Raw genomic sequence first — 18,480 nt, forward strand, 5'->3', positions numbered from 1 at the left:
CTACAATGTTGTGCATTTGATTGATTTGGTAAATATTAACGTTAATATTTTGAAGTTATGGTTTGCTCATTAAATTTATGTACGGTTGTCTGATTGATCAGTTAATTCAGGAGTAGCCTTATGTAAATGTAGAGATAAATAGATCGACCCGACAACCTGGGTAGCTCTAATGTGGTCTCTCTCATAACTGATTGTTCATAAATAGCTGAACTGCCAATTTAATGAGCCTGGACTTGGTTCACGTAAGTTCGTGGGTTCTCTTCCCAGGTTGATCTGTCACCTTGTGACTATTTCTGACCTTTCATTAAGGTTATTAATTCATTGATGTATTCGCTAGGGTTATTTTCTCTATTTTACTATTTGTTACTCTTTTGGTCAGCCTCCGTAGCTATATGTTCCATTAGAACTATTAGTTTTTGAGATTTTTTTAGTTTAGGCCAAGTCAAAAGGAGAAAGTTGAAATGATATTTTAAAGAGATAAATATCTTTTTATTTTCTAAATTAACTCATTTTTGTTTAATATATTATTATTCTAGCCAAGAAATGTGATAATCCCTTTAGCTAGAACTCGATTTATTCTTTTGGTTTTGTCAGTTCTATTTATAATTACGTTTTTCTTGAGCTTGTAATTTTTTCGAAGGCTTTAAATTTGTATTTCTAATTTTTTTTGTCTTGTTCTATTAATTATTATTTAGTTTAATGATTTTTCCTAATTAATTCATTAGATTTGTTTCAAAATTATATATTTATTCATGTTTGATTTATGATAAAAAAAATCTATACTTATAGAAGATAAACATACTTCAATTTATTTGTTCAAAATTGTGTCTTATTATTTCAAACGAGTCTTAAGCGATAAGAGTTGTTCAGATAAGTTAGAATTGTGTCTATCATTAGAATTATGTCTATCATTACACGATTCCTCAATCTTGAACTTGTTGAATAGGTTGAAATCTTATATTTATTATACAACTCCTTAATCTTAAATGATAAAACTTGTTCAAGATAGATCGAAATTTTACTTATGAGTAGAGCGTTTCTCAATATTAAGTGATAAAACTTATTTATGGTAGGTTGAAATCCTACTTATTACTACACAACCCCTCAATCTTTAACAAAAACACTTATTTAGGGTATTATATCAAAATCATACATATCGCTATGTAGTCTATCCGTCATAAGCAATAAGACGTAAGGTTAGAATTTTACATATCAATAAATAACTCCTTCCTTAGTTTTGAGTGATCACACTTCTTTAGAGTAAAACAAAATCCTATCTATCACTGTTTTCCTGTCTTTTTTTTTTCTTCTTACAAACAGATTTTACTTGTTTTACATAATCAGTATACTTCATTATAAAATAAAAATAATCCAATCTAAGCAATCTTTTATTGAATTATTATATGCATTATGTTAAATGACAAAAGAGGATTAATATTGTAAAAAGATAATTAATCCTATAACAATTTTTGACAAGACTTTTTTCTTATATTTTTCCTCACGTCCTTTAAAATGAAATTCTATCACATCATTACCTATCTTATTTAACATTTCTTTTTGTATCCTACCGTGTAACATTTGTTGTATAAATTTATTGCGTGATAGAATTATTCCAAATATTATTTAGCGCATGACATTAAAACATTTTGATCCAAGAAAAAACATTATTTTTTTTAGTTAATTCCTTCACTAAAATATTCCTTCCAATTTTGAAACCTTGACAATCATCTCGCTGTTTCTTCCTGCATCTTCATAGGTTATTCTGTCACCCCATATAAAACGTGAAAAAAACTTTTTATCCTTCTTGTGTCACTTCCATAGAGTAGCTTATGGATTATGTAATCCGGACACGTATTTGAAAAAAGACTTTTGGATTACATAATCTAGAAATTAATCATGCATCTGAATAAAGACTTTCGGATTATGTAATCCGAAATATTACAGAAAGATATTTTTGGAAATACAAAAATTTATGGAGGTATGTGAAGAATATATGGATGTGCAGGAAGAAACAGTCCAATCATTCGTGATGACATTCCCATATTCCACAAGCCCACAATCAAGCCCACCCTCAAAACACCTTGCAAGACATCTTGCTTCACTCCCTCTTCATGTTTTTCTTACTGGATGGATATGGTAGATTTTAAAATTGAATTAAATTAACTTATTGAATAAAAAAGTATAATATGTTTTAATTCCTCTAAAATATTAGTTCAGTTTTAATCTCTAAAAATAAGAATTATAAGGAAATTTTTTTATAATCACAAAATTTTAATAAATGTTTTGGTTAAAGAAAACTCCCAAAAATAAGGGGGTATCACTAAAAAAATGGAAAATTTACCATTCTAATATAACTTCTTCAAATGATTATTGGCATTCATAAATTATTACAAAAAAATTGAAAAACTAGATAAATCGTCCTTATAAACATGACTTATTCTCGAAGAAGTCATGTTCCATAGAAATAATTTTAATTTTATATTTGTGTCTTGTATGCATGGCTTCGTTTTATATGATTTTTGTTATACTATAGTTTGTATTTAGTAAATACGACCTCAGTATGAAAATACAAATAAAATTAGAAGTGTTATTTATCAAGAATGACTTCAATAAAATAAAAATGTATTTTGTGTGCAAGACTTCAATAAAAAAAAATATAAGTATTGTTTATCAAACAGGGTTTTAATAAAGGAAATATACGAAACAAAATTATATATGTCAAATATGACTGTTAAAGTGAAAAGTTAAAGTTCTCCTTCATAAACACGATTTACGTAATTTTATAATCTTTTTATAATGTATTTATTTTGGTAATATTTAAGAAATTATGTTAGAAAAATAAATTTTCCAAAAAAAAAGTTACATTGGCTGTTTTTTAGACTTTTTAAAATTGATTCCAACAAAATTAATAAAGAATAGAGTGAGTACAACTTGCAAAATTGCATTAAAACTAGTTTTAATTAACTAAACACGATAACTAATGTAAACGCAAGAAACCTATTCAGCATAAGATTGTTATTGATTAAAATGATAGAGAAGTTCACATCATTATTTTTTTAAAAATGTTTTGTTGGTGCAATACAAAACTATTCGACACCACATCTCAAGCTTCTTATTTTTGCTACTAGGCTTGAAATTTAGTTTATAAAATTGTTATGGAGTTTGGTTATCACCTAAATTAGTTGTTACATCAAAATTAACCATATAATACGCATTTCACTTTAAATTCATTTTAAAATTAGTAAGATTTTATAAGAATCTTACTTTAATTAAATTTTTATTTAATTTATGGTAGACAAAAATACCCTTAAATAAGAATATTTTTTACTTTTATAATACATATTTTAAACTTAATTAAATTTTAAATCTCTCATAAATTTATATATTTATAATTAAATTTGTATTAAAAAAGTTATATTCTATGTTCAAAGTATTGAGATGACATGCTTCAATTTCTTCTAACTCAAGGATCAACTCTCCTAAATAAAATAAAAAACAAATTAAAATCAAGCAACATTTTAATAAAGAATACTTACTTAAATAAAAAAATATATATATCTCTACAAAACTTTCAACGTAAATCCAAGTCAAAATATTTAAATTTATAAAATAGTTAAAACTCAATTCAATAAATATATTAAAATATCTCATAATATTTCTACGTTAAACTTATAATAGTAGATATTGAACTTATAATATATTCCTATAGTAAACTTAGTCAACAGGAGTATATTAATTTATTAATTTTGAAAAACATAGTGTAAGAAAGCAATAAAAGAAAGAAAAAAGAAAGTTGATGGGTTAAATATGGTGTGAGGTAGCAGAGTAAGAAAAGGTGTGTTTGGATGTGAAGACAAGAAAATCGGAAATATGAATGGACGGCATCACCATTTGGAGACAGAACTCACAAAACGTGTTTTTCACGTCCAAACAAAGTAAGGAAGAAGTGCGTTTTGTGGTTCATTAGTGGTCACCATACAAGCCACATGTAATGTAAAGGAAATGAGTAAATGCCAACCTTAGACCTAGTGAGATTCAATATATTATTTTTTTATTATAGTTATTTTATTATTTTTCAATGTGTTTAATATAGTTTTATATTATTTATGATTTATAATGAGAATTTATATACATTCTTTTTTTTAATTTACTGAAATATCTTTTAAAAATAAAATTTTAAATCTAAAAACAAACATTATACCAAACATGATAATGGACTCTAATAATACTATTTCAATAAATTTAAAAAGTTATTCATATTCAATTACTCATGAAATTTAGTAACTATTTTACATAAGTATTCAATATCACGATCGTAAAGATAATTAAAATTCATAATGCTTGCTTTTTATTATGTTTCCACACATGATCAAAGTGCTAATATATAAAAAAAAAACTGAAAAAACTATATTAGGTAAGAGATAAAATAATTTAATTAATATGCATAGTGACAATTTATCTTCAAAAGTTAAAAGCAAGATCCCACGACATTGAAGATATGAGAAAAAAAATACTTAATAAAAATGAAAAAAAAAATACACTAAAGAATTTTAATGATAATAAAAACATACTTCTTTTTCATGAAAGAGAATTTAAGTAAAATAGAATATAGAAAACAGAACTCATTTACTTGATAATTATTCTAATTTTTATTGTTTTATTACTGTATTGTTCCTGACTTATAATTATATATATATATATATATATATATATATCTCAAAAGAAACCGACAAGATCTGTGTAACTCCAAAAGAAGACACTTGGATTTATAAGAAGATATAACTTAATTAGAACATTCTTGTTTTTTTTATTGAAAAAAATAATATTAAATATATTGCTATTGAAATTATTGAAGTCGAATACTCCATAAGTTTCTATACATACGAATTTTTAATTTGAACTTAAAAATAGAATAAATATTTAATAAATTAAGAAATATGGGTTAAATTTACTTGAGGAACACGTATTAAAGTTACCTTGACCTTTTAAATATATTATAAAATTGGAATTTTACCATAATTTTTTATTAGTCTCACTCTTATTTTAAAAATATGATGCAAAGGTGAGAAATTCCATTGCGTCTTCAATTAATGATTAACGAATCCGCGTTTTTGTGTGTTTTGTTGTGTTTGACGTGAAAATAAAGAAAGAAAACGTAAGAATAAAAAATGCGCATTGAAACGCACAAAAGATACCCTTCACTGTCTTTGTTCCGATGTATATATTCAGTGATCCTTGGAAATGTAATTATTTGACAAGAAATATTTTATGGGAAAAAGTGTTCTTTAATTATAGAATATTATTTATTTTATCGTTTAAAGATTCATTATTTTAACACATTTCAACATAAAAAAGTAAAATGTCAGTTATGAAAAATATAAATAGTATAAAATCAAACAGTTATAGGAAAAATATATTTCATTAAATTAAAAAATTGAATAATATATGTAAAATAAAATAAAAATAATATAGTTCAGTAGCCTGTCATAACATACTGATACGATTAAATTTATTATATTAAATAAAATATTAATAAAATTAATCAATGATTAAATACTATGTAATATACTCACAATTTAAAATCTTAATTTGACCCAATAATAAATTATTCATGATAATTATATAAATAGACATAAATTTTGATAATAAAATACGTTATTATTTCAAACTCATAAGTCAAATATCAAAATTTCACTTCAATATCAAAGTATTTTTTAGATATTATTGAGTTTGAAATTACTAAAAACAAAAACAAGAAACTAAGAAAATGAAAAAAGAGCGCAAAAACAGTTTAAAAAAAAATAGACAGAAAAAAACAATAATTCTCTTAATTATAACCTCTTGAAAAACACTTATTTAAATTTACTTTTTTATTTGCTTTTAACATTTTAGCATTGAAATAATAGTCTAAAAGATATATTAATTTTTTTATTGATAGAGAAAGTAAAACGCCGCCTGAAGCAGTTAGAGAGCGAGAAGATTGGAAGAACGTGGACGACGTTGGTGGCAGTTGGAGGGTAGGTGTCTGCTCTGGATCACATTATTCTTTTCTGCTAAATTTAATGTTTTTTCTTTCTTTTTTTTTCCATCAAAGAAAACTCTTATGTGAAGGAAGAAATAGAATTTTATTAAAACAAAATAGGATATATATTATTCCTATTAGTTTTTATACGTATTCTATGGTTGTTTTTCTGTAGAATAAGATACACTAAATTTTCTTAATTCTAATAAAATATTTGTGTTCTTTTTTATTTTATACTTCTTCCTTTCCATGTACCACAATAAATATACATGTCTAAATTATTAAAGATTAGAAGATACATAACTACATCTCCTGGAAGATTTAGTTTATTTATTTTAAAGATAGATCATAAAGTAATTAGAAAAAAAAATACTATATAGATTTTAAATCATTCATTTTTTTATTTCAATTTAAAATTTTACATCTTTAAATTTATATTTTTTTTTAATCAATCTTTCTTTTCAAACATATTACATTACTAAGAAGATAACACTATTAAGAAGACAATAGTGCATAAAAAAAGAAAACATCATAATCATATTATGAACAGAAAAGGATTACTTTGACCTGTGTTACACAAAGAGAGTTTGAGTACTAATGTTAATAATTTTTATTATTTTAATACAACTTATTAATTTTAGTAATTTTTTAGAATTTTTTATTTTAATAATTATCTTGTATTGAATGGTTAAAACTCCACTAAGTACAAGTTACTGTTTTTATTTTCCAATTCGTAGTATTTTTGTAGTTCTTTATTATTGACATGTAAAACCAAACTTTAGATTGATGCTTACCTAATACACAGAAAGGTAAACGAATGAAACCACAAACTTTGGCATTTGGCAAACTTAGGACCATTTGCATTCAATGCATTGGAAGTAAATAAATGAACAGAGTCAACGTATGTTCATGTTTAACATGGACAAATATAATATGTAAAAAAAAAATAAAAAAATGGATACGTAATTGAAGAGATAAGTAAGTAATCAGAATGTGTAAAACGCTTAATCTCATTCTTATCTTCAAACCATACTTTATATACTTTATACACCAAACATCCTCATTCAAATCATTGCATATTTTATTTCTGTCATTTTTTTACTCAAAATCATTCTCTTATTATACTAAATAAAACAAAACAAAAAAGAGGTGATACATGCACTTTCGCAATAACATTTCTGTGTACAGATACTGTGTCCGTGTTTGCTTCCGCGTTTTCTTCCATCTTTCACGTCAAAATTCATGTTTCGTAATTTTAGCAGCAAATAAAACCAATCAGGTTTTAATTCTTCAAGTGGTCACTGACTCAACTAACATATTTATTAATTATAAAATATTACAGTATAAATATAAAAACATAACAAAAAAAGTATATTAATTATTGGGCACCTTGATCATGGATCAGTGTTGAGTTCCACTAACAACGAGAAAGAGAATTCAACTGAAATAAACACTGAAACCGACAGTGCCACCAATACATGCTGCACTGGCCACGCGAATATGTGGTTTCATGATGGCAAAATTCTCACACTTTTCTCTCATTCATCATAAATTATAAATTATTCTTTACAGATAAGTGACAGAGGCAGAGAGAAAATTGGATTTTGATTATTTTGAGAAATATAAAAACTGTTGAATGGAATAAATAAATTGAATTGAATTGTGAATCTGGAACATTGAAAGTACAAGGTAAACAGGAGAACTGGATCCAACAAAACTCCAAGCACTATGTACAAAATCAAGTTAATAGCACTCAAAATTCTCCCAATAATTGAAAAATCAAGCTAAACAAGAATCAAAGAGTTCAGAGAAAATGAGGAATTTCGATCTTGGGAACCACGAAGAGACGCGGTTTCTTCATCACGGGGTGAGGGCTCTCAACCTCGTCTTCTCCCGGCTTCGTTGTTAAATCGGGAAAAGCAGGGATATTCAGATCAAAATCACGGTGGTGGCTGTGAGTGGACCCCACACCTTCCGAGGCGGTTACAACACTCGTGCTGTTTCCGTTGTTGTTGTTATTATTGTTGTTACCTTCGTAGTGACAACGTTTGTGTCCGCCGAGGGCCTGTCCTGTGGGGAAGGACTTGTGACAGATGGAGCACTCGTGGGCCCTGCCGGAGGCGGTGGCGATGCTGGTAGAAGTGGCGGCGGAGGAGGTGGGGTGGTCGTCGGCGAGCGCGAGTTTCCGGTGGCTGGCCTTGTGTCCGCCGAGAGCCTGGTAGGAGGGGAAGGTTTTGTGGCAGACGGAGCATTTGTAGGTGAGCTTGGAGGAAGGATCTGGGGTTGGGGTGGTGGTGGTGGTGGTGCCGCGGGCGAGCATGATGAGGCAGAGAGCGAGGTACTCTTCTTCGGAAGGGTGGTCGCGGGAACGCTTGGAACGCTTGCGTTTTGCCCATGGAATGGTTGGGTGGTCAAAGGGGAAAGATGGAACAGTTGTTGTGGGGGAGTTGAGAGCTTCCAAAGCCATGAAGAGAAAGTTGATGATGATGAAGAGTTTTGGTTTGGTTTGAATGAGTTAGGAGTGAGAGTGGGTGAAGAGGCTTTATAAGGAGGTGAGGGAAGTTGCGTGACAAGTGGTGTGCAAGTAAGATTGAGAAATAAATAAAGAAAAAAAAGAATGAATGAGGAAAAAGAGATAGAAGTGTAGTGGAGCAGATTTTGAGGGGAATTTGTTGGTGGAGAAGAGTGAGTTGGGTCAAAGAAGTGTGAGTGTGGGAGTGAAGTCTAAGAAGGAATAGCAGCCTCCACACGTCAAGGATACTCAAAAGGACTTTTCTTTCTCAACATCTTTTCAGCCGACCCTTTACACCTCTATTCTCTTCCAATTTGGAAGCTCGCCCTTCATTCCTTGCTTCTTCCTTCTTTCCTCTCTTTTCATTACTTTAATATATTATGGGTGATTCGATAACGCTTGATAGCGAGTTGTCTGATAAGTTCAACAAACACTTGTTATGATAATATCATATTATAAAGTGAACTGTAGGTTTAACTCAATCCCATAAAACCAATATTGTGGTGAGATTTGTACTTACTTATATACAATAAAATGTCTTAATCTCTAGTTGATGCGAGACCTCCAACCATGTTAAAAAAAAATCCTATATGTTATAGAAGAAAGATGATATAATAAAATCTTATTAGACAAAAATATTTACAATATTAGATATGATTCCGACTACAGAGTATTTAAATATTCATTATTATCGATCATTATTTGTTTGATATATTTATGAAGATAAAGATAATTAATATTTTATCTAGATTTTAGATGGTAGATAATTTTTCAATCTTAATCTGAAAATGAATAAGACTAGGACGTATCTGGAAATGAATAATACTTACAGTTATAACATGAAAAATGGTTAAATATGAGATGTTTGGTGTGGTTTGGATAAGGCATTAAAAAGGCGGCACCGCAGAGGGTATCATTTTACTATGTTCTTAGAGAGCGATAGCAGGAAGAAGAATCAAGATCACATGAGAGAGTTTTTTCAAGGAGAAATATTATTACCCAAGTTTTTTTTCACTATTTAGTATTAACTGTGTAATATAATATATATATATATATATACATTTTGCACAGTATAAAATGATACCAATGATTTATAAGCATATTCATTTAAAATATTAAGACAATAATTTATTTTAAGTAAAAGGTATCATGATTAGGTATCACTATTAAAAATTGAAAGATTTGTGTGTCATTCTTGGACAAAAGTGAGGCTAATCTTCTCTATATCGTTCCAGATTTATTATTAGAATGAATAAATATAAAAAAAATATGGGATTAATTTAAAAATAATTAATGTATCTGACAATGTGCATAGTTTCTTCTGAGACAGAAAAAGGTGGGCCCAAGAACAAGAAGTACCAATTTAAGATTTCTTGTTGTTTTAGATTTTAGTGTTTAGAAAGTAAAAACTATAAAGAGAACTTTATCAATTAGAAAGCTACCAGAAGCATCTAGTGATGTTAACTCACTCCTCTTCCTTCTTCTTTCTTCCTTCCTCCACCAATCATAAATCCTTTTTTTTTCATGTGCCAATCACTTTAGAGTGAAATATCACTCAATTTTCTTACTCTAATATTTAGTTTAAAATAGATAAATAACATTTATATCATAACACCAATCATTCAATTTTTTTAAGAAATAGTTAATTAATTGATGTAATAGTAATGTTTAATTTTGAAGAGATCAAAAACTTTTTAACTACTAGTTAGAATGTGTGATCGTGAAGAGGTAATTACAATATATACTAAAAAAAAGAAAAAAAAAGAATGTTAAAGAAAGTTGTTTTAAAAAATCATTTTTTATTAAGAAAGTAATCCAATTATATACGATTAATTTTAATTCTTAGTATATATTTCTTTATACATAAAGTGATGTAAATATACACACAAAAGAATAAAAATTTCTTTTTTCTTCTTTTTCATCTTCTTACGTACAATTTTCTTATATTTTTCACCCTAAACATATTTGATTTAATGTATAGATATTTGTGTTTTTATCATAATATAATTGTGTGATTGCTCTTTATCTCAAGATCAATATCTTTCTTCCAGAAACATAGTCATTGCTTACATAAAACAGGGATTGAGATTAAGAATAGTAGTCAAACTTCCTCAAATAATCTATTACCCATTATATGTGTGTAAATTGTATATAAAATAGCAAGGACTCAATCAACCACATGTAGTTAAAGAAAAACATGTGTTTCTCTTTGCAAAGTTTTCATCATGATAATGAACTATACAATTTAGTTATGAGTTTTAAAAAGGCAAAACACATTTAAAAATATGATACTTGAAACCTACCTCTTTGTCCAATTCAAATACATAAACTATAATAAACCATGTGTTTTCTTTGTTTTTATCTCTATGGCAAAAAATACAAACACAAAAAGGAGGTGACCTCATATATTCACTAGTCACACAAATTCTTCACTAATTAGTTTTCTTTGTTGTTTAGTGGCAATATGCAATTGGAAAATGCAACTAGGGTAAAGGGTTGAGAAAGATGGTTAGATTTGGATAAAGATGAGTTTTGTGAAAGATGAGTCACATGTTAAATGGACATGAAGCCCACATGAGTGTGACATTAGGTCATTGTCATCTTGGCCCAAGTAATATGGGCCGAGAGAATCTTTTCATACCAAGCTGGCTTTCTTTTTCAAAAGGTATCATTTTTATTTTCTTCTACTTTTGTCACATGAAAATTGAGGTAATGCATACCATGAAGTACAAAATCTCACTTTCCACTTGGATACATAAACAAAAACACTTAAAAAAAAATAATTGAAAAAAATAATAATTTAAGAAATCAAAATAATTATTTAATATATTAATTAAATTAGAGACTATTTTATAAACTAAAAAAATTATTAGTATCTAAAGTAATTTTTATTATTAATAAAAATTTATAAAATAGTTTTTAAATTGACATCTAACTATTAGCTACTAAAGTTTTATCTACTAATATTCTAAATTAGTCACTATTGACCTTTTAGATACTAATTTAAAATCTAAAATATTAGTAGCTAAAACTTTATAACTAATTTAGATACCAATTTAGAAAATATTTTATAAATTTGTATTAATAATAGAAAGTAATTTAAATAACAATAATTTTGTAGTCTCTAAAATAGTATATAATTTAGTTAATATAGTGATTAATTATTTTTTATTTTTAAATTAATTTGTTATTTAATGATTTTTTTATAGTAAAATATCTATATTTTGTTATTGTTTTAATAAATATTCTCTTGTGGAAATAATATTTGAGAGTAATCTTTAGTTTTAATATTTATTTCTTGTAAAGTGATTCTGATTCACAATTTTTAAAGAAATATCACTTTTCATTTTTAATTCACATCAAATTTGTAATTGTAACTGATACATAATGTATTTATTGAGTAATATAGTTAGGAATTTTTTTTTAAAATGTTGACATCTTCTGAATACAGATTCCAACATTATCTAGAGATTTTATTATTATTATCATTTGTTATTAAGTTATTTACATGAAATATTTATATGGGACAATTCATCTTGTAAACCTAACCATGCATCTTAGTCTATTTCTCCCACTCTTATTTCTTTCGTTCATAAAATTTAAATTTTACTTAAAGTATTGAGTTTAATATTATTTAAATTTTTTTCAACCATATAAAACAAGCTTATAAGACATATATTTTAATTTGATTATATTTATATTTGATGAAAAATAATAAATAAATATGAAACATTTTAGGGATGTTCCAATCTTAAATTTTAATCTAAAGCATTAATAATATATAAAGTGACTTAATTAAAAGGTTGTGATTGGAATATTCCCTTATCTTTACAGCAGATGCCTCATTTTTTTAATCATATCATGATTAGAGAGGAACATGATATTTCTAATTGGATTCTAAATGAGTCTGGTCATTTCACTCTTAAATCGGCTAAGACTTTTTTCTTGGAACCAAGAGTTCCAGGTGGTTGGGGTAAATTCATTTGGTCTTCATCTATTCCGCCTTCCAAAACTCTAGTACTCTGGAAAAAAATTCATGGGCGACTTCCTACATATCAACATATTCAGAATAAGGGTTTGCATATATGTTTTATGTGTTCGCTTTGTGAAAAGCAAGAGGAATCTATTCAACATCTATTTTTTGAATATTCTAATGCATTGCATATTTGGAGTTGGGTTTGACAAATTTTTCTTACTTCTCATTTCTCTAATAAGGATGATCTACTTTCTTTTATTAAAAGTGATGGTAGTCCTTTAGTTAAATTGATTAAGCTTGCGGTGATAACCTTTTCTATATGGATGATATGGCGTATGAGGAATTATGCTAGATTTCAGGATAAGATTGAGGTTTCTAAGGCTATTTCGATAATTAAAGATTTAACTTGTCTAGTGGGAAATTCGTCTAAAGCTTCAATGAACAATGATATGTTGGACTTCAACGTGATTAAGTTTTTTGATATTAAGACTCGTAGTGGTAAAGTTCTTCGTCCTCTTCCTATTAGATAGGAATTTCCTTCCCCAGGCTGGGTCAAAATTAATACTGATGGGGCTGCTAGGGGGTATCCTGGTCTTGCTACTTGTGGAGGTATTTTTCGTGGAAGTATGGGAGAATTTATTGGTGCTTTTTCAGCGTTTCTTGAAGTTCAAACTGCTTTGGTTGCTGAGTTTTATGGAGTTATACATGTTATGGAGGAAGCTCAAAAAATGGGGCTTACTAATGTCTGGCTTGAATGTGATTCTGCCTTGGTTTGTGCTGCGTTTACTGCTAGGACTAATGTTCCGTTGATGCTTCAGAATCGATGGAATACTTGTCTTAATTTTTGTGGGACAATCAGGTTTAGGGTAACTCATATTTTTCGTGAAGGGAATGTGTGTGCTGATAAGTTGACTAATTTAGGATTTATTCATAGAGAATCATTTCATTGGTATAATAGACTCCCAGCTAATCTGTTCTTAGAATTCTTTATGAATAGGTATAATCTACCTATGTATCGTTTGTGTTAACATATGGGTTTTGGTCTAATCCCCCCATATTTTTGTATTTTCTTTCTTTTTTCTTTTTTTTAATAATATTTTTTTTTCATGTGATGGCAGATGATTGTTGTTACTTGAGGTGTCAGCTTAGCTGAGATGTCAAGTTGCATAGTGATGCCTAACACGAAAACTTTATAAAAAAAAAATATCCTTCCATTTATAGAATTTTTTTTTAGTTTCTATTAAAAAGTTTCATTTTATTAGATATGTATATTTTTCAATTAAGTACTTGTCATTTGGTTTTGTTGTAAGTGTGTTGACATAACCATTGCTTTTGCATGGTCATTGATTTTGCTGTCTTAATTTGGTATTTTTTTAATTAAATCATCCTAATTTTAAAAAATAAATAATATTTCGTAGCAGTCTAATGAACAAAATATAATGGCTAGATAAACTTAAATATTAAAAGTATGATGTTATAGAAAAATATAATACTTAACATTATATTATATTAACTAAGTTTTTAAAATTTACCGATTTTCAACAAATTGTGTTAGATTACAGTTTTAAATTTAAAAAATACCAATATTAAAAAAATAAATCATCAACTCTATAAAATTATTTGTCTGTGCATCATGCAGATATACTTTATAGTTTTTATCAAAATCACTCAACTTTTTAAACTTGGTGCTAAACTAAATTGATTAAATAGTATTACTCACAAAATTTGATGAAATTTGTAGATAGGTGGTGAAGTTATACCTTGTCAATTTTGGGTTTACTAGGTGGCTTTTGCTTCCTGCACCCTATTAATTATTTTTGAAATTTTAAAATTGTTCTTCATTTTGAAATTGGAAATCTAGAATAGATTTTTCGTATTTTAGAAATAAAATTTTGAAACAAAATTTGAAAACCAAAATCTCATTCTGAAAGGACAAATCCTGAACACAGATAATACATTTTTGCAAAAAAAAAAATCCGAAATACAAATAATATATTTTGAAAAAGAAATTCCAAAAAACAAAATATGAAAACATATTCCGAAAAAGAGATTATAATCCAAAAACATATTTTGAAAACACTATTCCAAAAAATTATTCTATTTTTTTTAAAAATTAAAGACATTTTTGTCATTTCAGATAGAATGTATATTAAAATTTATTAGGTGGAGGAAGAAAAAACCTTACAATGTTCTTTGAACCAAAGGCACCCGCCACATTGGGGTGGCTTCCAAATAGTTTAATGATTATCACAAAAAGTCAGAAATAGATCCCACATGATTAATGAGAAGTGTCATTCTCTTTAAGAATAAAACTACTATTTTATTCATATTAGTTAACAATAACAAGTTAGAATAACAATCTTATTCTACACATTTTTTTTTCTATGTAGTTGTTTTCCGTTTGTCGTTAAAACGGTAAACATGTCCTCTAGTGTCTGATCTCAGAGTGGTAGGGACTTCATGTTAGATTGAGTCCAATGTCAAGCCCATTATAAGCAAGTGGAGCATACATCCATAGATCATCTGAGCTTAAAAGCTACACATGACAAAAACAAGACAAAAACATTGTTACAATTTGATTCTATTTAGGTTAATTCTTCCAAATTTGGAACATGATTTTCAATGTTATGCTACTCATATACATACCTTGATTTGTAGCTGCAAAAATTTCACATAATTGACTGCCTCTTCAAGCATTGTACTTATATCAACCTACAGAATACACATCCATCAATGAAATTAATACACTTCCATAGATGAATTTTAAATATTAAGTTTCTCTTAAACAGTGCCATTTGAATGAAATAATTAATAATGTATAGTGATTATCAATAAGAATTCAGAATATTCAGTTCATGTATTTTTGTCATATCTGACCAAAACTACAGAAACCACATCTAACTTCATTGAAAACAAGAGTTAGATCAACATTATTTACCTTGGTTCCATTAGGGACAAGATTCTGTAGGATTCTTAATCGTTCATTTATTCTCTCTCTTCTTTTCTGCAAGATTCAAGTGAGAGTAATGTAAGTGCCATAATATCACACACAAACTTTATGTACTGAGCTATCACAGAAGGAAAAAAATAAAATGAAATGAAAAGAGGTTTTGTATTTGAAGTGACTAATTATATATACCCTTGCATATAGGCTCTGGGGATCTGTTGCTGATCCCCTACTTGCTCTTGTTTTTCCATTTGAGTTGAGAACAGATTTAGATTCTGAAGTAGCTCCTCCAACATTTTCCTTGTTATCATCCTCTGACATGTTACTACTTGAGCTTTGTCCATCTGATCCTGCATTAGTCTCTTCTGCATCTTCCCTATTGCTGTCATTTTTCTGATTCTTCTTGGACCATTTGTTCTTCATACATCCTTGCACCTGATAGTGAAACACAGAAGATTGTTATTAATTCCCACCTTCAATGTAGACCAAATATTAAGTTTTGATCAGTTTTAGCCTAAAATTATATAAGCATGACTCTGATCATTGATATCTATATGCACTAAGTGTAAGAACATTTTACACGATTAATCAATCAGACATTGTTGTTAGTATGAGATATTAGAGACAAAACTTACATCTTTTGAAACACGAGGTTTTTTCTTGTGATTCTCTGATCTGTTGTTGATTTTACCATCAGCAGGCACATCATTCTTCCTCTTGGTGGGAAAAACAATAGGTTCCATTTGATTGCACTCAGAATTCTCCAATCCGTCACTTGCCAAATCTTCATACAGCTTCACACTCTCTTCAGTTGCAATGTTAGCAAGCGATGGAGCAAAAGGGGCAAAATGTTTCTCATCCAAGGAATATACACATGCATTATTTGGTGACATATGATCAGGGTAACTAAAATAATAGTTTGAGCTACCCGGATTGGCAATGAAGACAGTGTCATCACCACTACAATTGCTACTATTACTATAGCTACTTTCCTGAGAAATATACTGTGAAGAATTTGAGTTATGAGCATCTAAAGAATAAAACATCAGCTCATTTTCACCAGCTTCAGGAGCACCACAAAAATTGGCTTGCTCTGTCACAATGTTCAGTTCATCGCCTCCACCAAGCAGAAGAGGAAACTCCGATGTGAAATGATCCTCACTGGCAAACATTCCACGAAAGCAATCCCATTCTCCATCAGGGAAGGCACCAACAGGTTCCATTCTACTCTGTGTTGAGGGGAAAAAACGAAAGAACAGAAAAGGGCAAAAGGGTTGGTTTTTTTTCTTGTGTGGTCTAATGCCACTGCAAAGAGAATTGAAGCTGATGAAATGTTTGGTTGGCATAAGCAAAAACTATAGACATATTTATAGTGAATCCTTAGAAAAGTGTTAGTGTAAGCATTGACTTCATTCGCAAATAACATTTTAAATTTGTAATCATTGTGTGATGGATAGGTCCTAATTCTCTGTAACTGAACTCATGAGTCCACTGAGGGGCAAAGTACAACTCATATGGGACCAAGTTCATGCGTGATAATTTAGAATAATGTTAATTTTTCAATGGGGTTATAAACAGCTGAATAAACCTGTGGTGAGAACAGCAAAGGGGTCTAAGTAATGATTGAGAGGTTACTAATAGAGATTAACAAGTAATGGTGATAGTGATGTAGTTAGGAGTTGGAACTGGAGAACTTAGCATGCGCGTTGTTGAGGTTGAACAACGAACGTGGGAGTTCCCAATATGAATATAATAAACGCAGAGGAATTCTCTGAGGGAATAAAAAATGGAAGGTCCATGGACGGCTACATCGTGGGATGATCTCACTTTCTTTAAACCACTTCATGGACCGACACATCAACCGTGGACAACGCTCTTTTGTCTCCTTGGTGTAACAAGCTCACCATTGCTTCATCAATTCTAACAACCAAACATCTATTTTCTCTCTATTCTCTTACTACACTTCACCTAGTAACTCATGTTTTATGTTTAGTGCAAATTACTAACGTGAAATAACCCAAGTTACCAACATCTCACGTGGCTATCAAAAGTACTGTCATATTCAAAACAAAACAACAACATATAACATAAAAAGGATATCTCTAATCAGATAAACTATATATCTTTCTTTCATCAGAACCAAATGTATCTCATTCTAAACACCTCTTATCCAGCTAAGTCACAAAATCAAATTCAGATTTAAGCAACAATTTTACACCAGATTTATGTGAAGGTGACAACTATTTCATTTCATCACTTTCCAAACCCTAACAAACAATAGCATATGACCCATTTCAACTCCTATTAACCATAAAAAACTTATATATGTTATGACACTAAACATACTAAAAGTATTGTCTCTCATAAACCATTCTAAAACAACACTGAACATAAAGTATTGTTGTCTTTTTTTTTATCAGCAAAGAAGTATTGTTGTCTAATAATAACAAGATAGAGTTGTAGGTTTGTTTTGACGTTAAAGGTGTTCAAACATTCACTAGAATATATACCTATTTGTTAAAACAGTGTGAGACTATGTTTGTTTCTGAGTTTTAACAGCACTGAACAAGGATTTTTCACTTCTAAGAAAAATGAACACACACTAATAATATGTAGAAATCCGTTGAAGGATTCCCGTATCTTGTTTAGCATATGATGACGAAGAAATGGTTTTTTGTTTAGCCTTATTCCAGACTTAGTATCTCACAGATCTGTTCTCCAGGCTGTAGGGCATTCGCATATATTGTCCAAGTTTTATTCTAGGTAACAGGATTATAATTTCTGCACCTCGTATACATATAATACTTCGACTAGATTATGATTAGATACTTGTATTGGTTTTAAACAAAAACTTTAACAATGCTTTGGAAAAAAAATGGTTTTCCTTAATAGGAAGGATTTGCAAAAGTACAGCTTAAGATACATTTTTAATGAAAGATAATGCATTAGATTTGTGGATATTTCTTTTTATATATTATTTTCCTCACTTATTTCTATTAATTGTCGAACTTCTAACTTTACTT

The 18,480-nt window shown here is 28.7% G+C and overlaps 2 protein-coding genes across 2 annotated transcripts; both read right to left on the reverse strand.

Annotated features, from left to right (window-relative positions):
• Positions 1-7,654: 7,654 nt before the first annotated feature.
• On the reverse strand, positions 7,655-8,612 carry LOC137816546 (zinc finger protein ZAT10). Its single transcript, XM_068619730.2, has one exon. It carries the CDS (start codon positions 8,487-8,489, stop codon positions 7,827-7,829), a length of 663 nt encoding a protein of 220 aa, XP_068475831.1. The 5' UTR covers positions 8,490-8,612; the 3' UTR covers positions 7,655-7,826.
• A 6,044-nt stretch (positions 8,613-14,656) lies between these two features.
• RSL4 (root hair defective 6-like 4) lies at positions 14,657-16,792 on the reverse strand. Its single transcript, XM_068618545.2, has 5 exons — positions 16,093-16,792; positions 15,650-15,892; positions 15,449-15,514; positions 15,157-15,222; positions 14,657-15,046 (listed from the first exon to the last, which is right to left on the reverse strand). Exons 1-5 carry the CDS (start codon positions 16,678-16,680, stop codon positions 14,969-14,971), a joined length of 1,041 nt encoding a protein of 346 aa, XP_068474646.1. The 5' UTR covers positions 16,681-16,792; the 3' UTR covers positions 14,657-14,968.
• Between the last annotated feature and the right edge of the window lie 1,688 nt (positions 16,793-18,480).

The sequence above is a fragment of the Phaseolus vulgaris genome, chromosome 1 (assembly GCF_051622355.1).
Source record: "Phaseolus vulgaris cultivar YP4 chromosome 1, ASM5162235v1, whole genome shotgun sequence".
Taxonomy (NCBI): domain Eukaryota; kingdom Viridiplantae; phylum Streptophyta; class Magnoliopsida; order Fabales; family Fabaceae; genus Phaseolus; species Phaseolus vulgaris.

What these genes read in the sequence shown, in the direction of transcription:
- LOC137816546 (XM_068619730.2), bottom strand. Translation starts at nt 8,489, where the DNA reads ATGGCTTTGGAAGCTCTCAACTCCCCCACAACAACTGTTCCATCTTTC.
- RSL4 (XM_068618545.2), bottom strand. Translation starts at nt 16,680, where the DNA reads ATGGAACCTGTTGGTGCCTTCCCTGATGGAGAATGGGATTGCTTTCGT. An exon ending in AACCTCGTGTTTCAAAAGAT is followed by an intron (nt 15,893 to 16,092) that starts GTAAGTTTTGTC and finishes TTTCACTATCAG; the next exon opens with GTGCAAGGATGTATGAAGAA. An exon ending in TTTTGCAGCTACAAATCAAG is followed by an intron (nt 15,047 to 15,156) that starts GTATGTATATGA and finishes TGTCATGTGTAG; the next exon opens with CTTTTAAGCTCAGATGATCT.